This window comes from Salvelinus namaycush, chromosome 10, assembly GCF_016432855.1.
Source record: "Salvelinus namaycush isolate Seneca chromosome 10, SaNama_1.0, whole genome shotgun sequence".
Taxonomy (NCBI): domain Eukaryota; kingdom Metazoa; phylum Chordata; class Actinopteri; order Salmoniformes; family Salmonidae; genus Salvelinus; species Salvelinus namaycush.
Window position 1 is genome coordinate 22,598,251 of NC_052316.1, and position 23,519 is coordinate 22,621,769.

At 40.5% G+C, this 23,519-nt stretch overlaps 2 protein-coding genes across 2 annotated transcripts in view; both read right to left on the bottom strand.

Annotated features, from left to right (window-relative positions):
* Positions 1 to 4,817: 4,817 nt before the first annotated feature.
* Positions 4,818 to 6,496, bottom strand: dmrta2 (DMRT-like family A2). Its single transcript, XM_039001914.1, has 2 exons — positions 6,045 to 6,496; positions 4,818 to 5,707 (listed from the first exon to the last, which is right to left on the bottom strand). Exons 1-2 carry the CDS (start codon positions 6,494 to 6,496, stop codon positions 4,861 to 4,863), a joined length of 1,299 nt encoding a protein of 432 aa, XP_038857842.1. The 3' UTR covers positions 4,818 to 4,860.
* A 12,164-nt stretch (positions 6,497 to 18,660) lies between these two features.
* faf1 (Fas (TNFRSF6) associated factor 1) overlaps positions 18,661 to 23,519 on the bottom strand; it is an 80,053-nt gene continuing 75,194 nt past the window's right edge. The window contains exon 19 of the mRNA XM_039002526.1: positions 18,661 to 19,843. Within this exon, the coding sequence (XP_038858454.1) occupies positions 19,760 to 19,843 (84 nt within the window). The 3' untranslated portion in view covers positions 18,661 to 19,759. The remainder of the gene's footprint in view (positions 19,844 to 23,519) is intronic.

Here is a 23,519-nt window from a genome sequence, read left to right on the forward strand (position 1 = left end):
GTCTTATTTCTTGTTTGTTTCACAATTAAAAATATTTTGCATCTTCGAAGTGGTAGGCATGTTGTGTAAATCAAATGATACAAAACCCCAAAAAATCTATTTTAATTCCAGGTTGTAAGGCAACAAAATAGGAAAAATGCCAAGGGGGATGAATAGTTTCACAAGCCACTGTATATGGGAAAAATGGGAAACAGATCTAAAGGAAGAAATTGAGGAGAACCATTGATCACAGATATGTGAAAATGTTCATACTTGCTCCTAAAACCTAAGACAAACTACTGTAATTTAAGATGATTCATAGGAGTTACTACACTCCTCAACCTGGTCTCAGAGCATTTCATATTACTATATACTAAATCCGAGACACTCCATTTAATATGCTGTGTTATGTTTGGTATGGTTACATGAGACAGATGGTTACTTTAGGCTTAAACAGTTGAAGGGTGGTTGGTCATGGTGGATGTGTGGGTGTATAACCTGAACATAAAGCAACCCAAAGGTTGCGAGTTCAAATCCCATCATGGACAACTTTAGCTAATTTGCAACATTTCAACTATTTACTACTTTGCAATTACTTAGCATGTTAGCTAACCCTAACCCTTTCCCCTAACCTTAACCCAACATCTAAACTTAACCCTAACCCCTAGGCTAGCTAACGTTAGCTAGAATTTGCAACATATACATTTAGCTAATTCGTAACATATTGTATGTTTTGCAAATGTGTAACATATAATACGAATTGTATTTCGTAACATGTCATACGAAATGAGTGATGGACATCCACAAATTAATAAATACCATACGAAATTTAACATGTATCATACTAAATGGAGTCTCGGGTTTATGTACAGAATAATCCAAAATGCTCTGACCAGGTTGCACTCCTGCCAGAATGCATGCAATGCACTCAGAAATATCAGATCTCTGTTGGAACCCTATTGCATATGCTGTGGTCCTGTGATAAACTGATACCATTTTGGGATGATGTGCTATAATTTCATTGTGTATAGGAATTTATACCCATCCATCTCCACGATTATGTCTGTTGGGAAATGTAAATATTGGTTCTCAATATCAAAGTTTTGTAATCTAGGTCTAATTGTTGCTGCAAAAAAAATGTAGAGCCATCGGTTGGAAAGCCTCATATTCACCCTCAAACTGGAGGACTGAACTATCTAGCTACGTACGGTTGGATTTTGTATATTATAAAGGTAAAGAAAAACCGGAAGTGTTTGACAAAATTTGAAACCATATGTATTTTTCTTAAAACTGCATTGTTGGTTAAGGGCTTGTAAGTAAGCATTTCACTGTAAGGTCTACACCGGTTGTATTCGGCGCATGTAACAAATAAAATGTTATTTTATTTTTGATCACCGGGGTAGGTGTTGTATAGTGGGCGTTTGGTTTTTGTGTTGTGTTTGTGATGTGGAAAAACAAATCAAAAACAATTTATGTTTTGTTTTACAAATAATAATTTAAAGATATGAATCGAATAACAGAGAACATGTATTTCCAGTTAAATTAAAGCCATCAAATGGTCTCTATCCCATTCCTATCGAATATCACCTTACTAAGAACTTGTGATGTATGCGGCTGACTGACAATCACTTGGTCCAAAGGACAATCATAGTATCAAAGACACGATTATACCGCAGGGTTTGAATGTCCAGATACAAGGATTGCTCAATCCGATATTCGAAAACCAGATTTATTATAATTCCTTGTGGCAAGTCATTTAATGTAAGGCTCTGAAGTTATTACAACAAATACACTTTATGAAATGTGTAATAATGGGCCTCTCAATAAGCGTTGGGTTTCGTTATCCGTTTATCATTATGAAGGCACCCTGTCAGTGACTTTGTTTACATTGTTATTTGGAAGGTGAGAGTAAACACTTCAATTATGCCGAGCAAGAGAGATGAGGTTTCCACGGCATATTTCAAGAGTAGTGAAATTTGAATTCTGAAATGAATGTGCTCTTTGCCACTTCTCCAGTGTGTTTCTGTTTTCCCTCTCAAAAGGTATGCGACTAGGCATAAAGCTGGAAAGTCTATACGATTACTATAAGTTAAAAAAATGCATACAAAGGAATACAAATATTGTCATGAGACAGAGGCGTCATGCCCACACGGGCACGTGCCCCTTCAGATGTGTCCTGTAAAAGTATATACACAGTACCAGTCTAAAGTTGACACCTACTCATTCCATGGCTTTTCTTTATTTTAACTTTTTTCTACAATGTAGAATAATAGTGAAGACAACAAAACTACGAAATAACACATATAGAATCATGTAGTAACCAAAAAAGTGTTAAACAAACCCAAATATATTTTATGTTTGAGATTCTTTAAAGTAGTCACCCTTTGCCTTGATGACAGCTTTGCACACTCTTGGCATTCTCTCAACCAGCTTCACTACTAAAGGACCCCAATAATAAGAAGAGACTTGCTTGGGCCAAAAAACACCAGCAATGGACATTAGACCAGTGGGAATCTGTCCTTTGGTCTGATGAGTGCAAATTTTAGATTTTTGGTTCCGATCGCCGTGTCTTTGTGAGACGCAGAGTAGGTGAACGAATGATCTCACTTGTGGTTCCCACCGTGAAGCATGGAGGTGGTGGTGTGGGGTTGTTTTGCTGGTGACACTGTCTGTGATTTATTTAGAATTCAAGGCACACTTAACCAGCATGACTACCACAGCATTCTGCAGTGATACACCATGCCATCTGGTTTGCGCATTTGTTTTTCAACAGGGTAATGACACAAAACACTTCCAGGCTGTGTAAGGGCTATTTGACCAAAGAGAGTGATGGAGTGCTGCATCAGATGACCTGGCCTCCACAATTAAGATGGTTTGGGATGAGTTGGACCACAGAGTGAAGGAAAAGCAGCCAACAGATGCTCAGCATATCTGGAACTCCTTCAAGACTGTTGGAAAAGCATTCCAGGTGAAGCTGGTTAAGAGAATGCCAAGCATTTGCAAAGCTGTCATCAAAGCAAAGGGTGGCTACTTTGAATAATGTAAAATATATTTTGATTTGTTTCACACTGTTTTGGTTACTACATGATTCCATGTGTTATTTCATAGTTCTGATGTCTTTAATATTATTCTACAATGTAGGAAATAGTACAAATAAAGAAAAATCCTTGAATAAGTAGATGTGTCCAAACTTTTGACTGGTACTGTGTGTGTGTGTGTATATATAAATCTTGTTTGCCTGTAATATTGCTAGCCACCTAACAATTTCATGAAGTTGGCTTTAGCTAGCCCAGCTAGGTTCCCAATCTCCCAACTTCATAACTAGCGATCAAGAAGCCATTTCAGGCTAGCAATCAAGTCAGTTTGATAAGCCAGCTACTCTATCTTAGCTGGCATGCCTGCTGGCAAGGTTGGTAGACTTAGGAAAAACAAGCACTAACTAAACGTACTGAATAAGACTAATTTCTTTACCCCGATTTTAGCAAAGATGCATATTTCGTTTCTTTAAAAAATTAAAAAGAACCAACAGGAGTATACAGACAGCTCAAGACGTATTTTTAGATATGCAGAAAAACACTTTTTTTTTTTACATAGAATGAAGCATAATGATTATAGCTGTAGATTGCAGGAAAAAGCTTTTTCAGGTGTTAGAAAAATGACCCCCTCCGGACCACCACCCTCACATACTTTGTGCCCCATCAGATTTTTGGGGTGCATGATGAGACATGACACATTTCTGAAACATAAAAGTTAGCAAAGGTTACATAATATTTGTGTAAGCACTATATGATCATTACTGCAAATAATAGCCTTATAGGAATAATAATAATATCAGTAAATTGTTTGTGGTGTCTAGAAATAATTGGCAATCATTTTGTATAAAATAACATTTATTTCCAGTAATTTCACGTGACACTACAGCTTGTGACAGAGGAGCAATAGACTTGCAAACAAATGCAATTTCACAAAACAGAGAAGTGTCGTAATGTAGTTGATAAATGCCGGATAAAGTACACAGTTAGTCAATTATAATATAATCAATCTTATATAATCAAATGCAATATACAATGTACTGTTGGAGACAAAGTCAGAAAAGGAATGGCAATACATCATTCGTTTTTACAATAAAGCTTTCGATTGTAATGTTCAACGTCAGTAACCTAAACGTTATGGAAATAACTTGATCCAACTTGAACGTTTTTTTTTTTAAGCTTGGCTGTCCTAAAAAATAAATAAAAAAGTGTGAGCAATAATTTCTTAGTAACTAAGGTTGGATGTTTCCTCCAGATTTATTATTTTAACTAGAAATTCCAAAGTAACAATTGCACCAGGTTCACCAAACACAACAACCCAAATATTTCAAAAAGTTAAATTGGGTTGCACCACTTTTTTTCAATCTCACAAAACCCTACAATTTACAGGAACCATATCGAAGTTATAATTTGGATGTGCTCCATACATGTACTTCAGTATTATGCTACTGCATACATTATGGTGTGATGAATAATTTGCCTGTCCGTTTTTCTGGAATTACAAACCCTTTAGTAATGTTTCAGACAAAATACTTTCATTGGCGAGATATTTTCAGGTTACACACTATGATTGGCGGGGGACTTACAGCAACAATTGTGTATATGCCCATGGAATAATAGGCTCTCTCTGAGAAAACAAAGTTATATAAGTGAGCTTGGGTTCTCATGCCATTTTGGGCAAGTAAACGGACTAAAAACAAAGCATTATGTACAGCAGTGGAGTATCAAACATTACTGATCTCTCCCATAACATTCAACACTTGTGGCTACAAATACATTGTTCCTCTCTGAATGTGTCCACTTGAATCCTAGTCCCAACACGACTGAGATAATGAAACATTGCCCATTCTCAGTCTAACGGTTTGTCTGGGTTGTTGTTGACGAGGGGCCCGTACAGGCCATTGGTGTACCCTTGGTCTTTGTGCAAGAGTGTCCTGTCCCGTATGAGGTCACTGAATGAGTAGTCCATTGGTGGCCTGAAGCCCAGAGTTGGCATCAACCCCGTGGTGGAGTAGGGTGTCATGAAGGTGAGCCCTCTGCTGTGGGCCGAGTAGGCCAGCCGCAAGGGGTTTAGTCCCAGATGGGTGCTCAGGGGGTAGGTGCTGGGATCCGCGCCAAAGTGTGGCGCATTTGGCTGCAGAGGGGAGAAGGCGGAGCGGTTGCTCAGCGTCATTGCTCCCGGTAACATGGGCCTTGGAGTGGAGGAGAGGTGCGGCTGTGCGCTCTGGAGCATGCGTTCTGCTGTCCACACCTGCTCCGGGGCCTTGGCTTGTCCACTGTTGTTGAGAATTTGCTCGATGGCCTGCACCACGTCTTTCCCGCAGCCCTGTAGAACCAGTTCGAGAACACTTCGCTTGTGGCTGGGGAACACTCTGGTCAATATGTCGATGGGGTTCATTTGCCTGGAGGCGGCCGAGGAGGGCGATGGTTCTTGATCATCTTTGTCGGTCTCCGAACCCGAGTCAGATCCTAAGGGGCTAATCGAACCCGGGGTGTCTTCTCCGTCTTTCAGTGCCTTGGAGACAGGAGAGCTAATGAACGACTCTCCGTCTCCATTCTCGGAGCCCGAGCCATGACGCCCGTCTGGGGATGAGATCCCTGGTTCGCTGTCAGTGGAAACCGATTTGCCCACCGTCTGCTGCTGGGTCACTGATACCGACATTTGGGACTTCGGAAACAATTCAAACTTCTGCATGCTTGAATCTGTGAAATAGATACATAAAAAAAAAAACGATGAGATGTCAGTCAAATAACAAAGACGCCCAATACGCTCCGTTTGATTGTTTTACCAAGATGGTCACTGTCACTTGACAGTTTGGTAAATTAAAATGCCAACTTGTCATCTTGAAATATGCGTCACCTCAAACATTTCTCCATCAGGGTCCTTTACGTTACTCTTCAAAGTTACGAAAAACAATGCGGAAAACACTCTTACGTACAAAACAATCTGACCTACATCATGCCAATATCATTATGTCGGCCTATCAGTGTTTATGAGCAGGCTACTCTGAGCATGATAATATATAAATCCACTTACCGGAGTTACTTTCGTTGTTGACAGAACCGAAGACCTCATAATTCTGACGAGGTGGTATGATGCCGTTGGCGGCCGCCAGAGCTAACCCTTCTGCTGTCCCGTACAGGAGCTGCAGCTCCCGGGCTTCGTTCTCCTCCTGAGCTTGTTGTCGACGGAGAGCCACTTGTGCAGCCATTACGCGCTGTCTCTCAGCGATTAGGGTGCATTTGGCGCACATACAGTCCTTCCAGCGGCAATAGCGTTTATGGCCCTTTAGCGCAGATACCACGCCATGATTCCTGCAGCGGGCACACTTCGGGGTGCGAGGATACTTCTCCGTTGCGCGATATAGCATTGGACCCCTCAGGAAGCTACTGGCCATGGAGACGGGGATGTTGACAGACGCTCCGACTCCAGGGTGGACCTGGGATCCTGACGGCGCGGCGGAGAGCTCTGGTCTCAGATCCATGTCCTATTGCTGATCAATATCTACTATCAATTGGAAAAAGTAACGTGAGCAGCGTAGTTTGTATTGATGCTGAGGAGTAAATTGTTCAACCGTTCACACCAGTCGAACAGTTGTCAACATCTCTGCACAACTTCTAAAGTAGGTTAATCTACTGGTGTTCTGTCCATTGAAGATAACGACACGTAGCCTCAACCAGATAAGACCGGTTGTCAACTTGCGCGAGTAAGGTATAAAAACGCCATGCAACCTGTCAAGAGTTGATTAACTCAGCAACAATCTGTACTGAAAAACTAACTTTTAACGTGTTATGTACGAGGAGAAATCCAAGAGACTTGCAGAAATTAGTGCCCTGTTTTAACTTAATATCACCTAAAAGGAGCCGAGGTTGCTATACTCGCACCAGCGTGAGACACTAACTTACTCAAGAGATTGCCACTAGATACAGATCCTCCTCTCTCCATTGTTACTCCTACGTTTTCATTAGACAAATTTGACAACAATGTGGCGCCTGTCATTGGCCAAGGGGGGAAGGTGCAATCTGATTGGCCTGTCACTTTTTCAACTGTGTCCACCTGAGTTCTTTCTCAAATAACAAGTGTTTAGAATCTGAAGGGGATCCTGAAGAGCTAAAATACATAATTTTTTCAACTTGAATTCAAAAGCAAATATAAAACTACGTATCAAATCAAGTAATATTTATAAAAATTGTAAATATTATGGAAACAGATTCCAAAGCTCAAATTAAATGCAATTATCGAGACATTCAGGCAATAATTCGATTTCTGAAGTTGATCTATATTGCTTTACTTGATTATATTGCTTGATGTATCGTCACGTGTCTTTCCTGTATAAAACGCCTTTATTGATCCTTTCATTTACGCTTTTTTTATTAAGACAATGTTTAAAGGATCACTGACGTCACTGCCATTTAATTCCGTCAAATCACAAGGTAAGTACATTTACATATTGATTCAAATAGACTAGCCTATGCAGTGCAAGAGCTGGTAGAATGTTGTGCATGGAGTTGGGGAAAAAAACGTCTAAGATAAATAAAAATACATAACTTTTGTATCATAATAGTAATTTACGTGTTTTTATTGTACAATGATAGGACCATTACACGATTTTAATGCTACTCATGGACATTCATTATGGAATCGGTTGAGCCAAGCCGGGCCCTTTGATACATAGGCTACTTATCTTATGTAGGCTATTGTGCACTGACAATAATAAAAAAAGGTTTCAGTGCGGTTAAGTTTGGGAATACAATTGGTATATCGAAGACCATGTCGAAAAGTAGCCTACATATTATTTACGTCGTCAGCAAACAGTGAGCCAACAACTATCCTGCCATTCAATTTTTTTTGGTACAATATTTCAATTCAAGCACATAGCTACCAAATACCTTCAACATGCATAAATCAAATGGTAAAAACGAGTAACCTTATGAGTTGATAGGCTATAGCCTAATCAAATAATTTACTGTGAGTGAGACGGAAATTTAAAGACCGCATGTTTTGCAATTACAGTAAACAGCATTTGAGGTCGTGAGAAAATATAAAATCCAACAACCTCGTACTTGACAGACTGATCTTTTGCTTGGAATTATTTTTGAGAATAACCATCTTGAAATAATTGCTGCTTGTCACGTTGGCTTTTGTCAGTAGGCAATACCTCAAGTCAAGTGCAAACAGTAGTCAAAGCCTGTATGCAGCACCCCAAGAAAAAGACAATAGGCGAAATTCTTAAATTAGTCCATAGACTACGTCTACATTTTCCTGCAATCAAGCTAATTGTATTATTTGCTATTAATAATCGATGTTCATAAGTGTTTTTATGGTTTAGCCTAATTTATTTCCTATTTTTAGACCGAATCATTTAAAAAGGCATTGACTGCCAACGTGAGAATCAGTAAGTAATTTTTTACACAAATTAACAATTATATTACCAGCAAATGTTGAAATAGTTTCATATTGAATTATGACAAATTAATTCCAACTTAGGCTGCAAGTTGAATAATGGTTCATATACAGGCTAAGTGTACATTGAATTGTAAATTTTAAAAAATCACAACATACCAAGGTATTTAATTTGTACTTTTGGACGACCAGATTGCAGGTGATACTAACTTAGAAGGTTGCTGGCCCGCCATGGACACCAGGGGATGATGTTGCAATCGTTCATGTCACTCCAGGATGAACTTGGGATCCTGATGGTGCCTTGCATCCCTGCCCTCGATGACCTATGCCTACAATCACATTGTAAACGACGTGGGTTGGTTGATAAATTGGATGAAACTTCGCCGATGCTACACTGGGTACATTTTAATCAACCGCAGAACTTCATTTTAACTTTGTACAAACCATTTAAATAATGAGGCAAATAATTAACGATAATGATCTATTATAAAATATAAACGGGTGAGATTAAATGTCAATTCGAGTGGATCAATTCAATAAGAATATTTTATTGATTAATTTAGTCGACTCCAATAACCATTTTAAAATGGCACAATACTACTGGTAAACAAACGCAAATATCAAGAGCAAATGGGTCTGTAGGCCATCATGTTTCGATCCTGGTAGATCATGCAATGTTGAGTGTTACGTTTTACTTGCACCAAATTAACTAACATAGGGCCTATAATTCTGTAATTTCACAGTGATATTGATGGACCGCAGAAAACCCGACATTACCCATGTCCCCTCTCTAGTAACCTTTAGTAATAATCCTCAGAATGACTAATACAGGTCGGCTAAACATTTCACCTGTAGGCCTACATGGGACACTGCAATAATTGTATTCTAATGAATGTGGGTTTAGGCTATATTGACTGGATAGGGCTGCATGCGTAACTTCACAAAAGCAAACCAAAACATCATAACCTGTACCTCTATAACCCTGAGCACCTTTCCACATTTGGTCTTGGGCTTTTCTGGGCTCCTCCACTGGAGGTGTATACCCCACTCTGTTCCGCGCGCTGCGTTTCCCAGCACGCGGAACTGCCACTCGTTGATTACTTACAGAATCACAGTAAGCAAAATGACACCTGTTTCCCATGCAGCTGTCATCTGCACCTTTAATTAGCCTACCTAATAGAAGATATTAAATACATATTTTTATTTTTTTACATTGTCATTATGTCGGCAGTTATCTCACACGCATGAAAAAAGAGGGGTTCATTGCGTTCACTATAAATCACAGTATGGGTTAATGTGATATTTTATTTAAAAAGGTGGAGTTTGTAACCTGTAGTAAATGTTGAACAAATTTGTTGATTAATATATTGACGAAAAACATCAACATGCTAATAAACACAGGCCCACAAATCCTTTTGGAGGGCTGTGTGGAACTAAGCATTCATCTAACAATATCGGTTAAAGTTGAAAATATAATAGCCTTGATAGAGTCCACCCAGAAACTATATTTTTCTATTTCATTAGTCCATTGCAGATATACTCCCAAAATGTTTTGCATGTCAGCAATCAAGTTAAAGATATAATACATTATAATACAAAATACATTAGGTATGATGCATTTTGCATCATAGGATGCTGTGTTTTGCATCATACTGGCTGTATTTCTGTATTTTTAAAGTTCTACATCTTTAAAACTTGATTGCTGACATGCAAAATATTTTGGAAGTATATCTGCAATGGACTAATTAAAGAAATACCAAAAGATAGTTTTGGGGTGGCATTTTCCTTTAAAATAGTAGTATAATCAATAGGCTTACTACCATAAAACATTATCTGTGTTCTCTCATGGTTTCCAATGAAATGGCCCAGCGCAATTAATTGACGGTGGGCACTTAAATGAACTGTTCATTAGGCCTATGCATAAAAAAAACATGTGAGGCTTTCATTTCTTTACGAAAGGCTAGGTGACTGAGTTTTTACACCTTTTTAGACGGCCACAAAAGGAATGCTTGACACAACGTATGTAGCAGCATGTTTCCGCTACCGCAGCACCCTGGTGAAGTATTGCAGCGAACTCTTTCGCTGCTGCCGCCCTGCCTGAGCACGGCTGAACCAGGATTGCCTCCTGGGGTCTTCCGCTGAAATAGCATAGTTTATTAAACGAGACCGAGGTGAGAGTAGCAGTTATACAAAGTGTAAGCGGCACCTGGTTTGGTGGAAAAAACACTGCGCATTTACACGCTTCATTTGTTCACCAAGTGCTCATTAGGTTGTTAACCTCTAGTTCAAATGAGGCTCTGGCGATGTTGAGTTTAAGCGAATGGTAGCATTTCCCGAAAGACATTTTAGATCAAAACCTTAAAACAACTACATAAAAATAGCCCTTTGTTGCTGTGACCCACAATATAGGCCCTGAAATAGTTTAGCTATATTGAACCTCACAGGCCACCCCAGTAAAAATTGACTACGCTTGGTCGTACTTAGTAGGCCTACCTTACTCTACCCATAACTCATGGATTACTCTTCAAATAATGAGTCCCATAGGCTCAAGGCGAGACACTAGCATTGCTGTACATTTCTCTGAGAATACGTGGAAGGTCGCAGTCCCTCAAAAAAACACTTGAGCCCTTCTTCCCCACTCTTGACCGATGGAACACGCATTTCTAAATGGGGGATAACCCCGACATCCCTCACTTTACATAGTGGGGGTTAAAATTAATTTATCCATAAGGAGATTCATTTGATAATGTCATACTGTATTAGGCTACTTAGCCTTAGACCCACCCATACAATAATGACAACAGTGTGCACGTAACTACGTCAACAAAAGTAATCAAGCTATTAATATACAGACATTCCACGCCTCCAATTCTAAAATGTTAAACTGTTTTAGAGTAGCCTAAATGTGTGTGTGTAACTTACGTCCGCACAGCCAATTAAAATGCAGACGTTATCCTTCCACATCTGCCTCCTTTGCAAACGAATGGCACAGAGAAGGTAGCCCATGAATGGGCGTTCATTGAGATCACAGATGGAGTATGGGTTTTTGCTCGAAATTTGAGAAACACCATTGTCCCCAATCAAAACTCAATGTGTTGTCCTACAATGGGCTGGGCTTTGAGCTCTGCCGCTTCAATTGCCCTTGTTTTTTAAACTTGAAGTGTTCAGTACAAAGGCTTGCCTCCTAAATGTCACCTCCTGAATGCTCGCCTCAAGACCGTGCTCAAAAAGAAAAATAACACAATTATGAAGCAATAATTAGGCTACTCTGCTTCACTTCGCACGCCACTGCTCCCATTCAACTCCCTTTAGCTCTGCTTAATGCTTTATTCCAGGGCATGATAATCCGAAAGCAACAGATTTAATTTATTTGGCGTATATATTTTTTTTGCATATAAATTGATTTGGGACTCGTTAAATAAATTAATGTTCCATGTCGTTGCAATACCAGCCTGCTGAATTATATAGCTTTTCGCTCAGGCCTAACGTTTAGCCGGATGTTAGGCCCATAATAAAAACACAACTACAGTCAATTAAGCGTCAATTTGAGTTTAATCTATTACCAATTTACTACAATTACAAAACATCAACAATAGGCATGATGGCATTGATATTTATTCCTTATGTTTTTACAAGAGCTGAAATTACTGACACGAGTTCACAATTGTGTCAGTATTTCAGACCTTGTAATAACTGAACCGCTATATTATGTCACACAACATTTAGATTGTCATGCAATTTACATGAGGGTCGGGAAACAAACCTATTGGCTTGGTTTTTATGCGCCTTTAGTTTATTTTGGTGGTTGGCTATTCATGCAGTCAGAAATAGGTTTATAAAAATCGCACTCCGCATATCAACTCACTATCTCATGCTTTTAGTGAGGAACAAAAAAACGGAAAAATAACAAATCGTAAAAGCTACAACTCAGTAGGGCAACGAATGAGAGAAAGTTAAACAATTTCATAAATGGAAAAAATATATATATTTTTGTATGCTAATTGGTCCTCTAAGCACGCAGCGAAACTTAACTGCATCGCGTTTGCCCTGATTAGCCTCATAATAGCTGTTGATTAAAATGCTGTTCACATGACATTTATAAGTGTAGGCCTACGGAGGCTGTAATTATTATATTCTATCAAAATAAAAAGCGGCCTAAAAATGGAACATATTGCTACGTTTTTTCTATTGTGTTATTGACTGTACGTTTGTTTACTCCATGTGTAACTCAGTGTTGTTTGTGTCGCACTGCTTTGCTTCATCTTGGCCAGTTCGTAGTTGTAAATGAGAACTTGTTCTCAACTGGCCTACCTGGTTAAATAAAGGTGAAATAAATTAACAAATAAAAATGGTCTACAGTCCCTATAAACTACATGAAACAAACATTATTTTAAACGTACTGTAGCTGTGCCAATGTTTGTGACCAATTGCATTTAAAATGGTCTATGCGTTACCCTAAATAGTTCTTATTCCGCTTGAATTTACATAAAGGATCAAATTCTATAGAAAGGCATTTATTTTGTAGGCGTCAAGAGGTTTAATTAAGTTCTGAACTTTATTTACTTCTACAAATTGAATAAAAGACAGACCAACAATAATGCGAGAAAGACCTAAAAACATTAGTGATACATTTTTCATATGCTATAAGTCCTAATTTCAATCGAAACAGTTGAGTTTTATTACTAGGGGGACTCACTGTAATCAGTATTTAACGGTCCAATGTACAGTATACATGTAAGCCTATAGATTTACACCATATAAAAGAAATATGCAGGTCACTGATTAGTGTTCTACATAGCTATTTTACCTATAGAGTGTGTGTGTGTACACACGTTTATTATTTCTACTAAATAATACTTTTACTATCACAACCTTTATTTGCATCATCCAAAGCTAAATTGACTTTAGGGGTGGGGTATTAGGCAATAATGATAGGCTCATCATAAGGCTGTTAAACCTAATGAATCATATCTTCTGATGCTATGCTGTAAAGGGAGGTACAGTTAATATGCATTCATTAGGAAAAAGTTGTCGCTTCAGATGATCATTTTTGACTCTTCCACCTCATGATCCATTGATCATGCACACATCCAGACTCTCCCTTGCTCTACCCCCACCACCACACTCCCTCTTATTGAACAAGAAACCCAGAGAGAAATGAGCCCCCTTTTGTGCCTAACAGTTTAAGCTGCATAGATTCTGTTTCTTTGGCACTCATTGAGTGCCAACGTCTCTGAGAAAGTAAACGTTGAGTGACCCTCCAGGTTAGTTTAGTCTGGGATCCCTCCATCACTTGGTGAGTGGATTTAAAAAGCAGGATGCTGTGGGATCACAACTTACTTCAAAAGGAGAGATCACTTGCATCAGGAATTCTGTTCCCTCAACAGGGGCCAACATTCTTGACCCTGGAAGACTGGTTAAACATTATTGAACACTTCCCTTTTGTTAGGGAAGAATAAAGTCACCACCTGATGTTGCCACCAGTGAATCTGTGTCATAGGAAGCCAGATAATAAGTCCATTGTCACACGGCCACATTCTCAAATTGTGGGTTTTAACGGTGGTGGCATTACAAGATCAGACCCTGAGTGACAGCCACCGTCTTTAAGACACTGACATCCAAAGGTTGACCAAGACGCCAAAAAAAAGGGTGTCCTGGGAGTTCAAGCTGACGTCACCAAATAGTCAAGCCATATTGACTTGATTTGTACATGCACAATAACAGCTATCTGCATTCCAATATCCATATGAACATGGGCCTATACAACACTTACCTTGTTATAATTACGGTACGGTCCAGTCTAAGAGAGATGGTGGAAAATCTCACAGTCAACAACATAAAACAATATTTCTACTAAGCCATACATACATGGAAGTAGGACAGTGAAGTCAAATATTGTTGGAAGAAAGCAAGTTTTACAATTCTGAATGATCAACTCATTGAGAGACACTCACCTCACCCACTGTTTACTGCAACATTATGCTTGAAAATGGTTATCCTGGGGAATACTGACGACTCCTACAAACTTCAACAATATTGTAAAAATAAGCCTTTACGGATTAATTATTTAGCTATAAAGTGGTTTTGAATAACCGTGTAGACATCAATACACAACCAATTCTCTGTAAGAGAAATCTTTAACAGGACAAATTGCAATTCTAGTACAGTAAAATGTTGTTTTAGCATGGCACAGTTAACATATACTGGCCTTAAAAAAAAAATCAGGTGACAAGTTGGATCAAGTTGAGAGAAATATCATAATATCCAATAGGCATTTCTGACTGAATCATCATCATTAGTTGCAGCTGTACAAAAGAGATGCCCAAGTGCATTAGTGAACCATTCAATGATTGAAACTGTAATATCACACACCAGAGGAGTTGCACAATCCACATAGTTCCCTGGGGAAGAATGCCTGACAAGGATTATGCACCTGTCTCTTGATTAAGTGCACCTAGTATATGTTCAATGAAATCCTGACCTTCCAGTGACCTCTCCTCTGCCTTAAACTCTGTTCAGGATTCCTTATTTTTACAACCATGATGTCAACTCTGGGCCAAAACAGGTAGCTCTGTAACTGGACGTGCCCACCTTTGACATGCAGCAAGCTCCTTACATTTAAAATCATCATCTTACCTATTTAAACAAGTCAGAGTTGTGGGATCTTAAAATGGGAACGCATGAGGGAAGTTTGTCACCGAGTTATTTGTTTCGCCAGGGTATCAGGAACAGTTTTCCTATCTATGTATAATCCTGGATAATTCAAATGAGGATTTAAATACTGAGCAGTATGTTACTGACAGGGTGTGTCAGGTCAGGTTGTGAAGGGGACCGACTGACGCATGCTCTGCTCGGTCTCACCAGGCACACACACAGCAGCCTGGGGAAGTCTGACTGAATGAACACATTAAACATTCAAATTCCTTGCGTGAGAACCAAGAAAGCGGTGGGTATGTTGCAGAGGGATGAATTCGCCTCAAGGATGGAGAGATTCTTTCCTCTCCACTTAAACAGAGGTCATATGAACACAATCTGACAAGAAGATTAAGAATTTCTAGATTTTCTTATTTGCTCACCACCTGTTTTAACCAATGACCAAACGAACGTCAGACTCCTGCTCTGAAACACACTGCATGAGCTCCTGTTCCAACTTAATGACTGACCCTCCACCCAAAGAATAAATAAGAATGCCAGAAATAACTAAATCTATTCTGGTCATTTCATTAGAGGCATGCATTGAGAGCACTAATCCTGATTCCCAAAACCTGCCTCTTTGATTAAAGGAAAAGTCCTCAGTGAACAGGAGGGCTCTACTGTTGGGCCCACTGTGCCGGCTCAAACGTTGCTTTTTGCTGTTAAAAGAACCCCATTTCAGATGGAGAGATAAGCCTATAAGCTTGTCGTGGAAGTGAGATTTTTTTTTTTGCCTTTGTGGCAGATAATACCAGGAGATGTCTGGAAAATATTGCTCTAAACCAAGAAAATAAGGCAAATTACTTTTTTAGGAAAAGCAAACTTGTCTCTACCATGATACGACATGACCAAAAGTATGTGGACACCTACTTGTCGAACATCTCATTCCAAAATCATGGCCATTAATATGGAGTTAGTCCCCCCTTTGCTGATATAACAGCCTCCACTCTTTCCTCTAGATGTTGGAACATTGCTGCAGGGACTTGCTTCCATTCAGCCACAAGAGCATTCGTGAGGTCGGGCACTGATGTTGGGCGATTAAGCCTGGCTCACAGTCAGCATTCCAATTAATCTCAAAGGAGGTCAGGGCTCTGTGCAGTCCAGTCCTTCCACATCAATCTCGACAAACCATTTCTGTATGGACCTCACTTTGTGCAAGGTGGTATTGTCATGCTGAAACAGGAAAGGGACTTCCCAAAACTGTTTCCACAAAGTTGGAAGCACAGAATCGTCTAGAATGTTCACTGGAACTAAGGGGCCTAGCCCGAACCATGAAAAACAGCCCCAGACCATTATTTCTCCTCCACTAAACTTTACAGTTGCCACTATACATTCGGGCAAGGTAGCGTTCTCCTGGCATCCGCCAAACACAGACTCGTACATCGGACTATCAGATGGTGAAGCGTGACTCATCACTCCAGAAAAACACATTTCCACTGCTTCAGAGTCCAATGACGGTGAGCTTTACACCACTCCAGCCGACGCCTGGCATTGCGCATGGTGATCTTAGGCTTGTGTGCGGCTGCTCGGCCATGGAAACCCATTTCCCGACGAACAGTTCTTGTGCTGACTTTGCTTCCAGAGGCACTTTGGAACTTGGTAGTGACTGTTGCAACTGAGGACAGACGATCTTTACACGCTACGCGCTTCAGCACTCGGGGGTCCCATTCTTTGCGCTTGTGTGGCCTACCACTTCGTGGCTGAGCCATTGTTGCGCCTAGACCTTTCCACCTCACAATAACAGCCCTTACAGTTGATCGGGGCAGCTCTAGCAGGGCAGAAATTTGACCAAATGACTTGTTGGAAAGGTGGCATCCTATGATGTCACCTTTCAGTCACTGAGCAAGGACATTCTACTGCCAATGTTCGTCTATGGAGATTGCATATCTATGTGCTTTTATACACCGGTCAGCAACGGGTGTGGCTGAAATAGCCGAATCCACTAATTTGAAGGGGTATCCACATACTTTTGTATATATAGTGTATGTAGACTTCCTGACTGATGTCTTGAAATGTTGCTTCAATATATTCACATAATTTCCCTCATGATGCCATCCTATTTTGTGAAGTGCACCAGTCCCTCCTGCAGATGCTGCCACCCCTGTTCTTCACGGTTGAGATGGTGTTCTTCGGCTTGCAAGCCTCCCCCTTTTTCCTCCAAACATAACGATGGTCATTATGGCCAAACAGTTCTATTTTTGTGTCATCAGACCTGAGGACATTTCTCCAAAAAGTACCATCTTTTTCCCCATGTGCAGTTGCAAACCGTAGTCTGGCTTTTTTTAATGGCGATTTTGGAGCAGTGGCTTCTAACTTGCTGAGCGACCTTTTGGGTTATGTCGATATAGGACTCGTTTTACTGTGGATATAGATACTTTTGTACCCGTTTCCTCCAGCATCTTCACAAGGTCCTTTGCTGTTGTTCTGGGATTGATTTGCACTTTTCACACCAAAGTACATTAATCTCTATGGAGACAGAACACTTCTCCTTCTTGAGCGGTATGACGGCTGCGCGGTCCCATGGTGTTTGTAAATGAGAACTTGTTCTCAACTAGCCTACCTGGTTAAATAAAGGTAAAATAAAATAAAATACTTGCGTACTATTGTTTGTACAGATGAACGTGGCACCTTCAGGCGTTTGGAAATTGCTCCCAAGGATGAACCAAACTTGTGGATGTCCACAATTTTCTTTGAGGTCTTGGCTGATTTCTTGCGATTTTCCCATGATGTCAAGCAAAGAGGCACTGAGTTTGAAGGTAGGCCTTGAAATACATCCACAGGTACACCTCCAATTGACTCAAATGATGTCAATTAGCCTATCAGATGCTTCTAAAGCCATTACATAATTTTCTGGAATTTTCCTAGCTGTTTAAAGGCACAGTCAACTTAGTGTATGTAAACTTCTGACCCACTGGAATTGTGACAGTGAACTATAAAAGTGAAATCATCTAAACAATTGTTGGAAAAATTACTTGTGTCAGGCACAAAGTAGATGCCCTGACCGACTTGCCAAAACTACAGTTTGTCAACAAGAAATGTGTGGAGTGGTTGAAAAACGAGTTTTAATGGCTCCAACCTAAGTGTATGTAAACTTCTGACTTCAACTGTAACTGCTGTTCCTATGAAGTCCACATACTTTTGTATGTATAGTGTATATTGTTACTGAATAGCAAATACTGACGCATGATCATACACTGATACCCATCACTAGTCACATTTTTTATATTAGACAATAGAACTGGTTGTCCATCAGGAATTCAGTCACTCAGTACACTGAAGTTCATCCAAACGTATTGCTTTTAGAAATGTCTCAAATGTCTAACGCAAACTCAGGCTGCAAAGAGACATGTAGTCTTCACAGCTACTCCAGAGAGCCAATCGCTGACCAGATGTGGTGTATTTTCCCCATGCCTGGCTTGACAGGAAGCTTACCATGTTAGCTAACTGAGTTCAGCATGCTGACGTACACACTTCAGAGTCAAACACAAAAACTCCTATTCAGATCCTTCATACAAGGACAGCCCATAGCCTACTGGCCAAATAGACAATAAATGGTTTAAATAATATAGCTTTAATGTTTTGTAGAAAGTTTGCTGAGGTCTCAATGACAGAAACCCTGAAATAATGACTCAGAAGGTGACAAGGAATAAACCAAATTTAAATAAAACCTAATAGCCACTTAAAATACTAAATGTTCCAAGTCAGATTTACAAAATGAATAGCCTACCAATCTCTCCACTACAGCTCGAAACACTCACGGTCAAACCTGTAACGATACCACTTAAATTAGAAGAAAAAAAAGAGAAAAAAAGAAAAGAAATCACAAAAGGCCACAATAATACAAAATTCATATGACGTGTGTGTGTGTGCGTTTCAAGAGAGTGCTGGCTCAGACGGATGCATGTTCATATATATTTTATATAATGTATATCAAACTAAAACGAATACAGCATCAAACTTAAAAAGGACCAAGAAAAATAAAGTAGTAACAGTTGGTTGTGGAGCATTTTGAAATTAAAACCAGATTGGTTGGAGCAGAAGAGGGGTGCAGATCAGGAACATTGAGCCTCTCTGGCTGCGGGTGGGAAGGGGGCAGGAGGAGGTCCATCCCTGGTTGGGTGCATGGAGGGGCAGGAGGGAGCAATGGGGGTACGGCCAATTGCAGGTGGAGATTAGATAGTCCAGCGTTCTCCAGGAAATGTCTCCTTGCTTATCTTATTCAAACAAAACATGACTAAAAAAAAGCAGCCGTACTGTAGTGGGAAGTCTTTGTCCGTGAGGCTGTTCTTCTACTCAAGTTTCTTATTAATATCCTTTATCATACTGTAAGTGTGGACAGAGAAAACCATGACACTGCAATTAAGTGAGGGGCGAGAGTGTTTGGCTGTATGCTTGTGGTAGCTTCTCTGTGCATACGTGTACACTAGGCATTCATGTACGATGCACAGGCCGAGAGCAGGGACGCTTACACGCGCGTGTGTGTGGTTTTTTGTGTGAGTGTGAATAGTGTACTGTATATGTTGTGTATTGTGTGTGTTTGAGAGTTCACCTCCATGTGAGAGGGTGGTCTGTCTTTGTAGACCCACTAAAACCATGCTAGAACTCTTCACTACTCTTCCAGCCAGTCCCACCACCACATGGCCAGGCTGTCCTACTCTTTAGCTTCCAGGAACAGGGTCTCCTGCGGGAAAAGCTTGGCCTCCAGTAAAGACGAGGCTGGGTCTAGCTGGGTGATCTGCAGAGAAAGAGAACAAGAGAAGCATGAGAAGACGACACATTCATACAGGATACATGACAGTCATTACACAAGTCCTTGTTCTAGCTCCAGTTGGAAGTGACATTTAACCACATGTGCATACATGGAAAGTATTAAGTTGCAATGTGCCTGGTAAAAAGTACAAACGGTCAACTAGTCCATTTCTTAATCTTTTTATCATTGAACACGTTTTGTGTACCTTAGGACATGTACACAAACGTGGACGTACCAAAGTACGCCATGCAAACAGATGTACTGGAAAGGTGTTAACTTGGCCTCTGCTTGGTGTATGTCTCTAAGCTACATCATCAAGTGGAAAAGCTGTTGACAGTGAGGCAGTAATCTGATCATCTTTGTTTTGGTGGCCAGCGTTGCGTTTCCCCAGAGAGATCGATCATTTCTGTTTTCTAAGGTTTCCATCCAAACTAAACGGCTGTGGTTTCTACAAGGACCTGCCTTGAACGATGTGTGTACGACCATAAACTAATCACCTTTACCTACTGAATGAATGACCAAACAAAAATACATAAGGTAGATGCTAATATTAAAAAAGACATACAGTATCAATAAGTGTCAAAATATTCATCATTCAAATCCAGGTTGAGGGCATCGGCAGAGCAAGATGGTAATAATGCATTGCCACCCATAATGCAGCTAATTTTGTCAGCCATGTTGACACACGGGTAACCTATGCTGTTTAACATGAGACAACCCAGCCTGCTAGCTTATGAGGGTTAATCACCGGGAGTCTCCTGTTACATAGGCCCCGTCATCCCCTTCCGCACACCTGGGCCCTCTGTCTACTGTGACGTGGGAGCCAGGCCAGGGCAGGGCTTATCTGTTGCCTGTGGTGACAGCCTCTGATTAGACCTCCTGTTATGATCACTGGGGTGGTAATTAACTAGCAGGCATCAGACAACCAGCGCAACAAGGTCCGAGTTCACCTCACACTGATGAGACCATCATCACAACGACATTAGGTGGAGAAACACTGCTGGATGATGTGATAGCTGGAAGACCTTTGAGGCTGAAACCAAGTTAAACACCCACCTCACCATGGAGTCAGAGTTTGCTCTATAACTATCCTGACAGCTCTGTCTCTCTCAATCTCTGCTCTGGCTGGGGAAGTAATCCCTGCAGTTGTCCTGCCCGGTTCGCCGTTGAATTTGGATGCATTGTGCCTGTTATGCCGCCAACAGACTGATCCTACTCCCTGATATGACATCTCATGTTCTTCTGTTCTACCACACACATATGGTAATAAACTAATCTTCCCTCAATATAAATAATGAGTCGTCTTTCCTAACGAGTAATATTTCCAATGATCATTGAGTCATCAAAAACTAACCTTCAATAGAGCTACATAATTTCAACGGTATGATGCCGGGAGGTCAAAGAGGAGCAAGAATTCATCAGCAAACAGCTATTCCCAGAGGAAAAGGAAAATGTCACACCAATGGAGGCTCTTTGACATCACGTTCTCATACTCATTTCTCCTGTCATTAGGGCTCCTCGCTCCCCAGCATGACCTGAGCTCATAAGGCAGCACAGGGAGGGGTGTCACGTCAACCTACACAACGCACCGCAGCCAGGGGAAACCAAGATGGTGTGCTGCTAACAGATTACGTCCCAACGGGTGAACTGAAGACCTTTTTTCCCCACCTTTTGCTCAGTATTTCACAAATGCCAGCTATGCTAATGAACCTGACAGGCTGTTATGACACCACAGCATCAGGTATGAGTAAATTAGGGTTTAGGGAGGAGCAGGTGCAGCCGTGTGTGTGTTGACGGGGGGAGGGGAGAGCATCTGACTAAAAAGAAAGTAGAGAAACAAGATGCCACACTGACACAGGAGACAAGCACCATCAGTGATTGTTTACATTGTTATCCAATTAAGAGACCATAAGCATTGAGGCATCTGTCAACAAACAAAGCTGTTGTTTTTCTCTCCACTCTGCGTCGCGATACCCTCTCTATATTTTCACTGTCTGGCTCTCCCTATATCCGATGAATTCTCTTCTCCCCTGACTGACACATACAGCAGCCGGGGAGAGCCTGACACACAAACATACACAGGCCTACATTATTCATGATATGGCCAACAAAGCAATCTTATCAACAAACAGCTCTATGATAAAGGCAATACACAAGCATTTAAACTGTACTGTATGACTTGTAATTACATTTTAGTGTAGTAGATAAACCAACTAGATGTCTGGCACACAACATGAAAGTTGTGCATCAGTCTGTGAAAGTTGTGCATCAGTCTAGCATCAGTCTGTGAAGTGCCATTTGAAGTGTTTTGAAGGTTCCGGTTTAATCCGTAGCAGCGGTGTTTTCTCAAGTGCTTGACAATGTTGGTGGATAATCATCGAACCCGATCACACACTCATCCTGACAGGCCTCACAGTGGCCAAACAAACAGAGCAGAACAAGATGCCACCTTCCTTGAGAGACCCACTACTACTGCCAAAATAGTCTAATTCCTCTGAAGATGTCATATAAAACTGTTTCCATCAAATTAAAACTATTGGCAAATGTTGGTCTAAAATAGGCTCATTCACGTACACTACTTATGCAAGTTACCCAAGCACTACAGAGTTTTCAGTGTGTGAACATCAATGTGGGTTGTATCAAGAAAATAATGCACAAGAAATGTTATGCCTACCATCGGATGTTCCACCCTCCCACTAAGTAGAATTTCTAGATTTTATTTGAGATAATGTTGGATCTTTACTTTCAATCTCTAGTGAAGGACTAGTAGGAACATTTCTTTATATCGGTTTGAGAATCCGCTATCACATCTCACAAAATAATGTATTAACTCCATGTCATTGTCTTCAGTGTTATGATTATCGTGCTTAACATAATTAACACTTAAGTTGAAGTAAAAATAAATATTGCAAATCACTTCATTAGTATGAATAAAACTTGAGACGAGTGAAAAAATAAACACCGTCTCAAGATGTCAGTTTCCAACATAATCAAACGTGCAGCTGAAATAATAGTTGTTTATGAAGCCATTTAGGTTCTATGTTAATTCAAACCATATAGCTTGTCTGTTTTAAACTTGTGTTGTCAAGTGTTTATTTGGCCAATTACAAAAGCAGTGGGAGATCATTATGTGCTTCCAGGAACGATGACAACACGTAGAGCCAGGGCGTGAACAACACACTTCAAAGTGGGCCGCCGCGCAGCCTGGAGAGAGGGAGGAGGGTGAAAAGGGGGGCTGCCGTTCCCCAGGGGAACAGGCCCTGAGCTTTTAACTTCTCTGGAACAGGGAAGCAATCTGCTCTCAGAAGTCCCCTATATGCTGTCTAGAGCAGAGCCAACACAAACACCAGTCCCACACACACAGTGCATAAAGTGTGAGACTGAGTACAGTATACATGAACAGGATTTTTGGGGGCAGGTAGCCTAGCGATTAAGAGCATTGAGTCAGAAACCGAAAGGTCGCTAGTTCAAATCCCCGAGCAGACTAGGTGAAAAATCTGTTGATGTGTCCTTGAGCAAGGCACTAAACCCTAATTGCTCCTGTAAGTCGCTCTGGATAAGAGCGACTGGAATCAGAGCTATAACCTACATGGAGCTATATCCCACATGCAGTCATACAGGTGGGAGAAGATATTGTGGAAAGACTTTTGGGGAAGGAGTA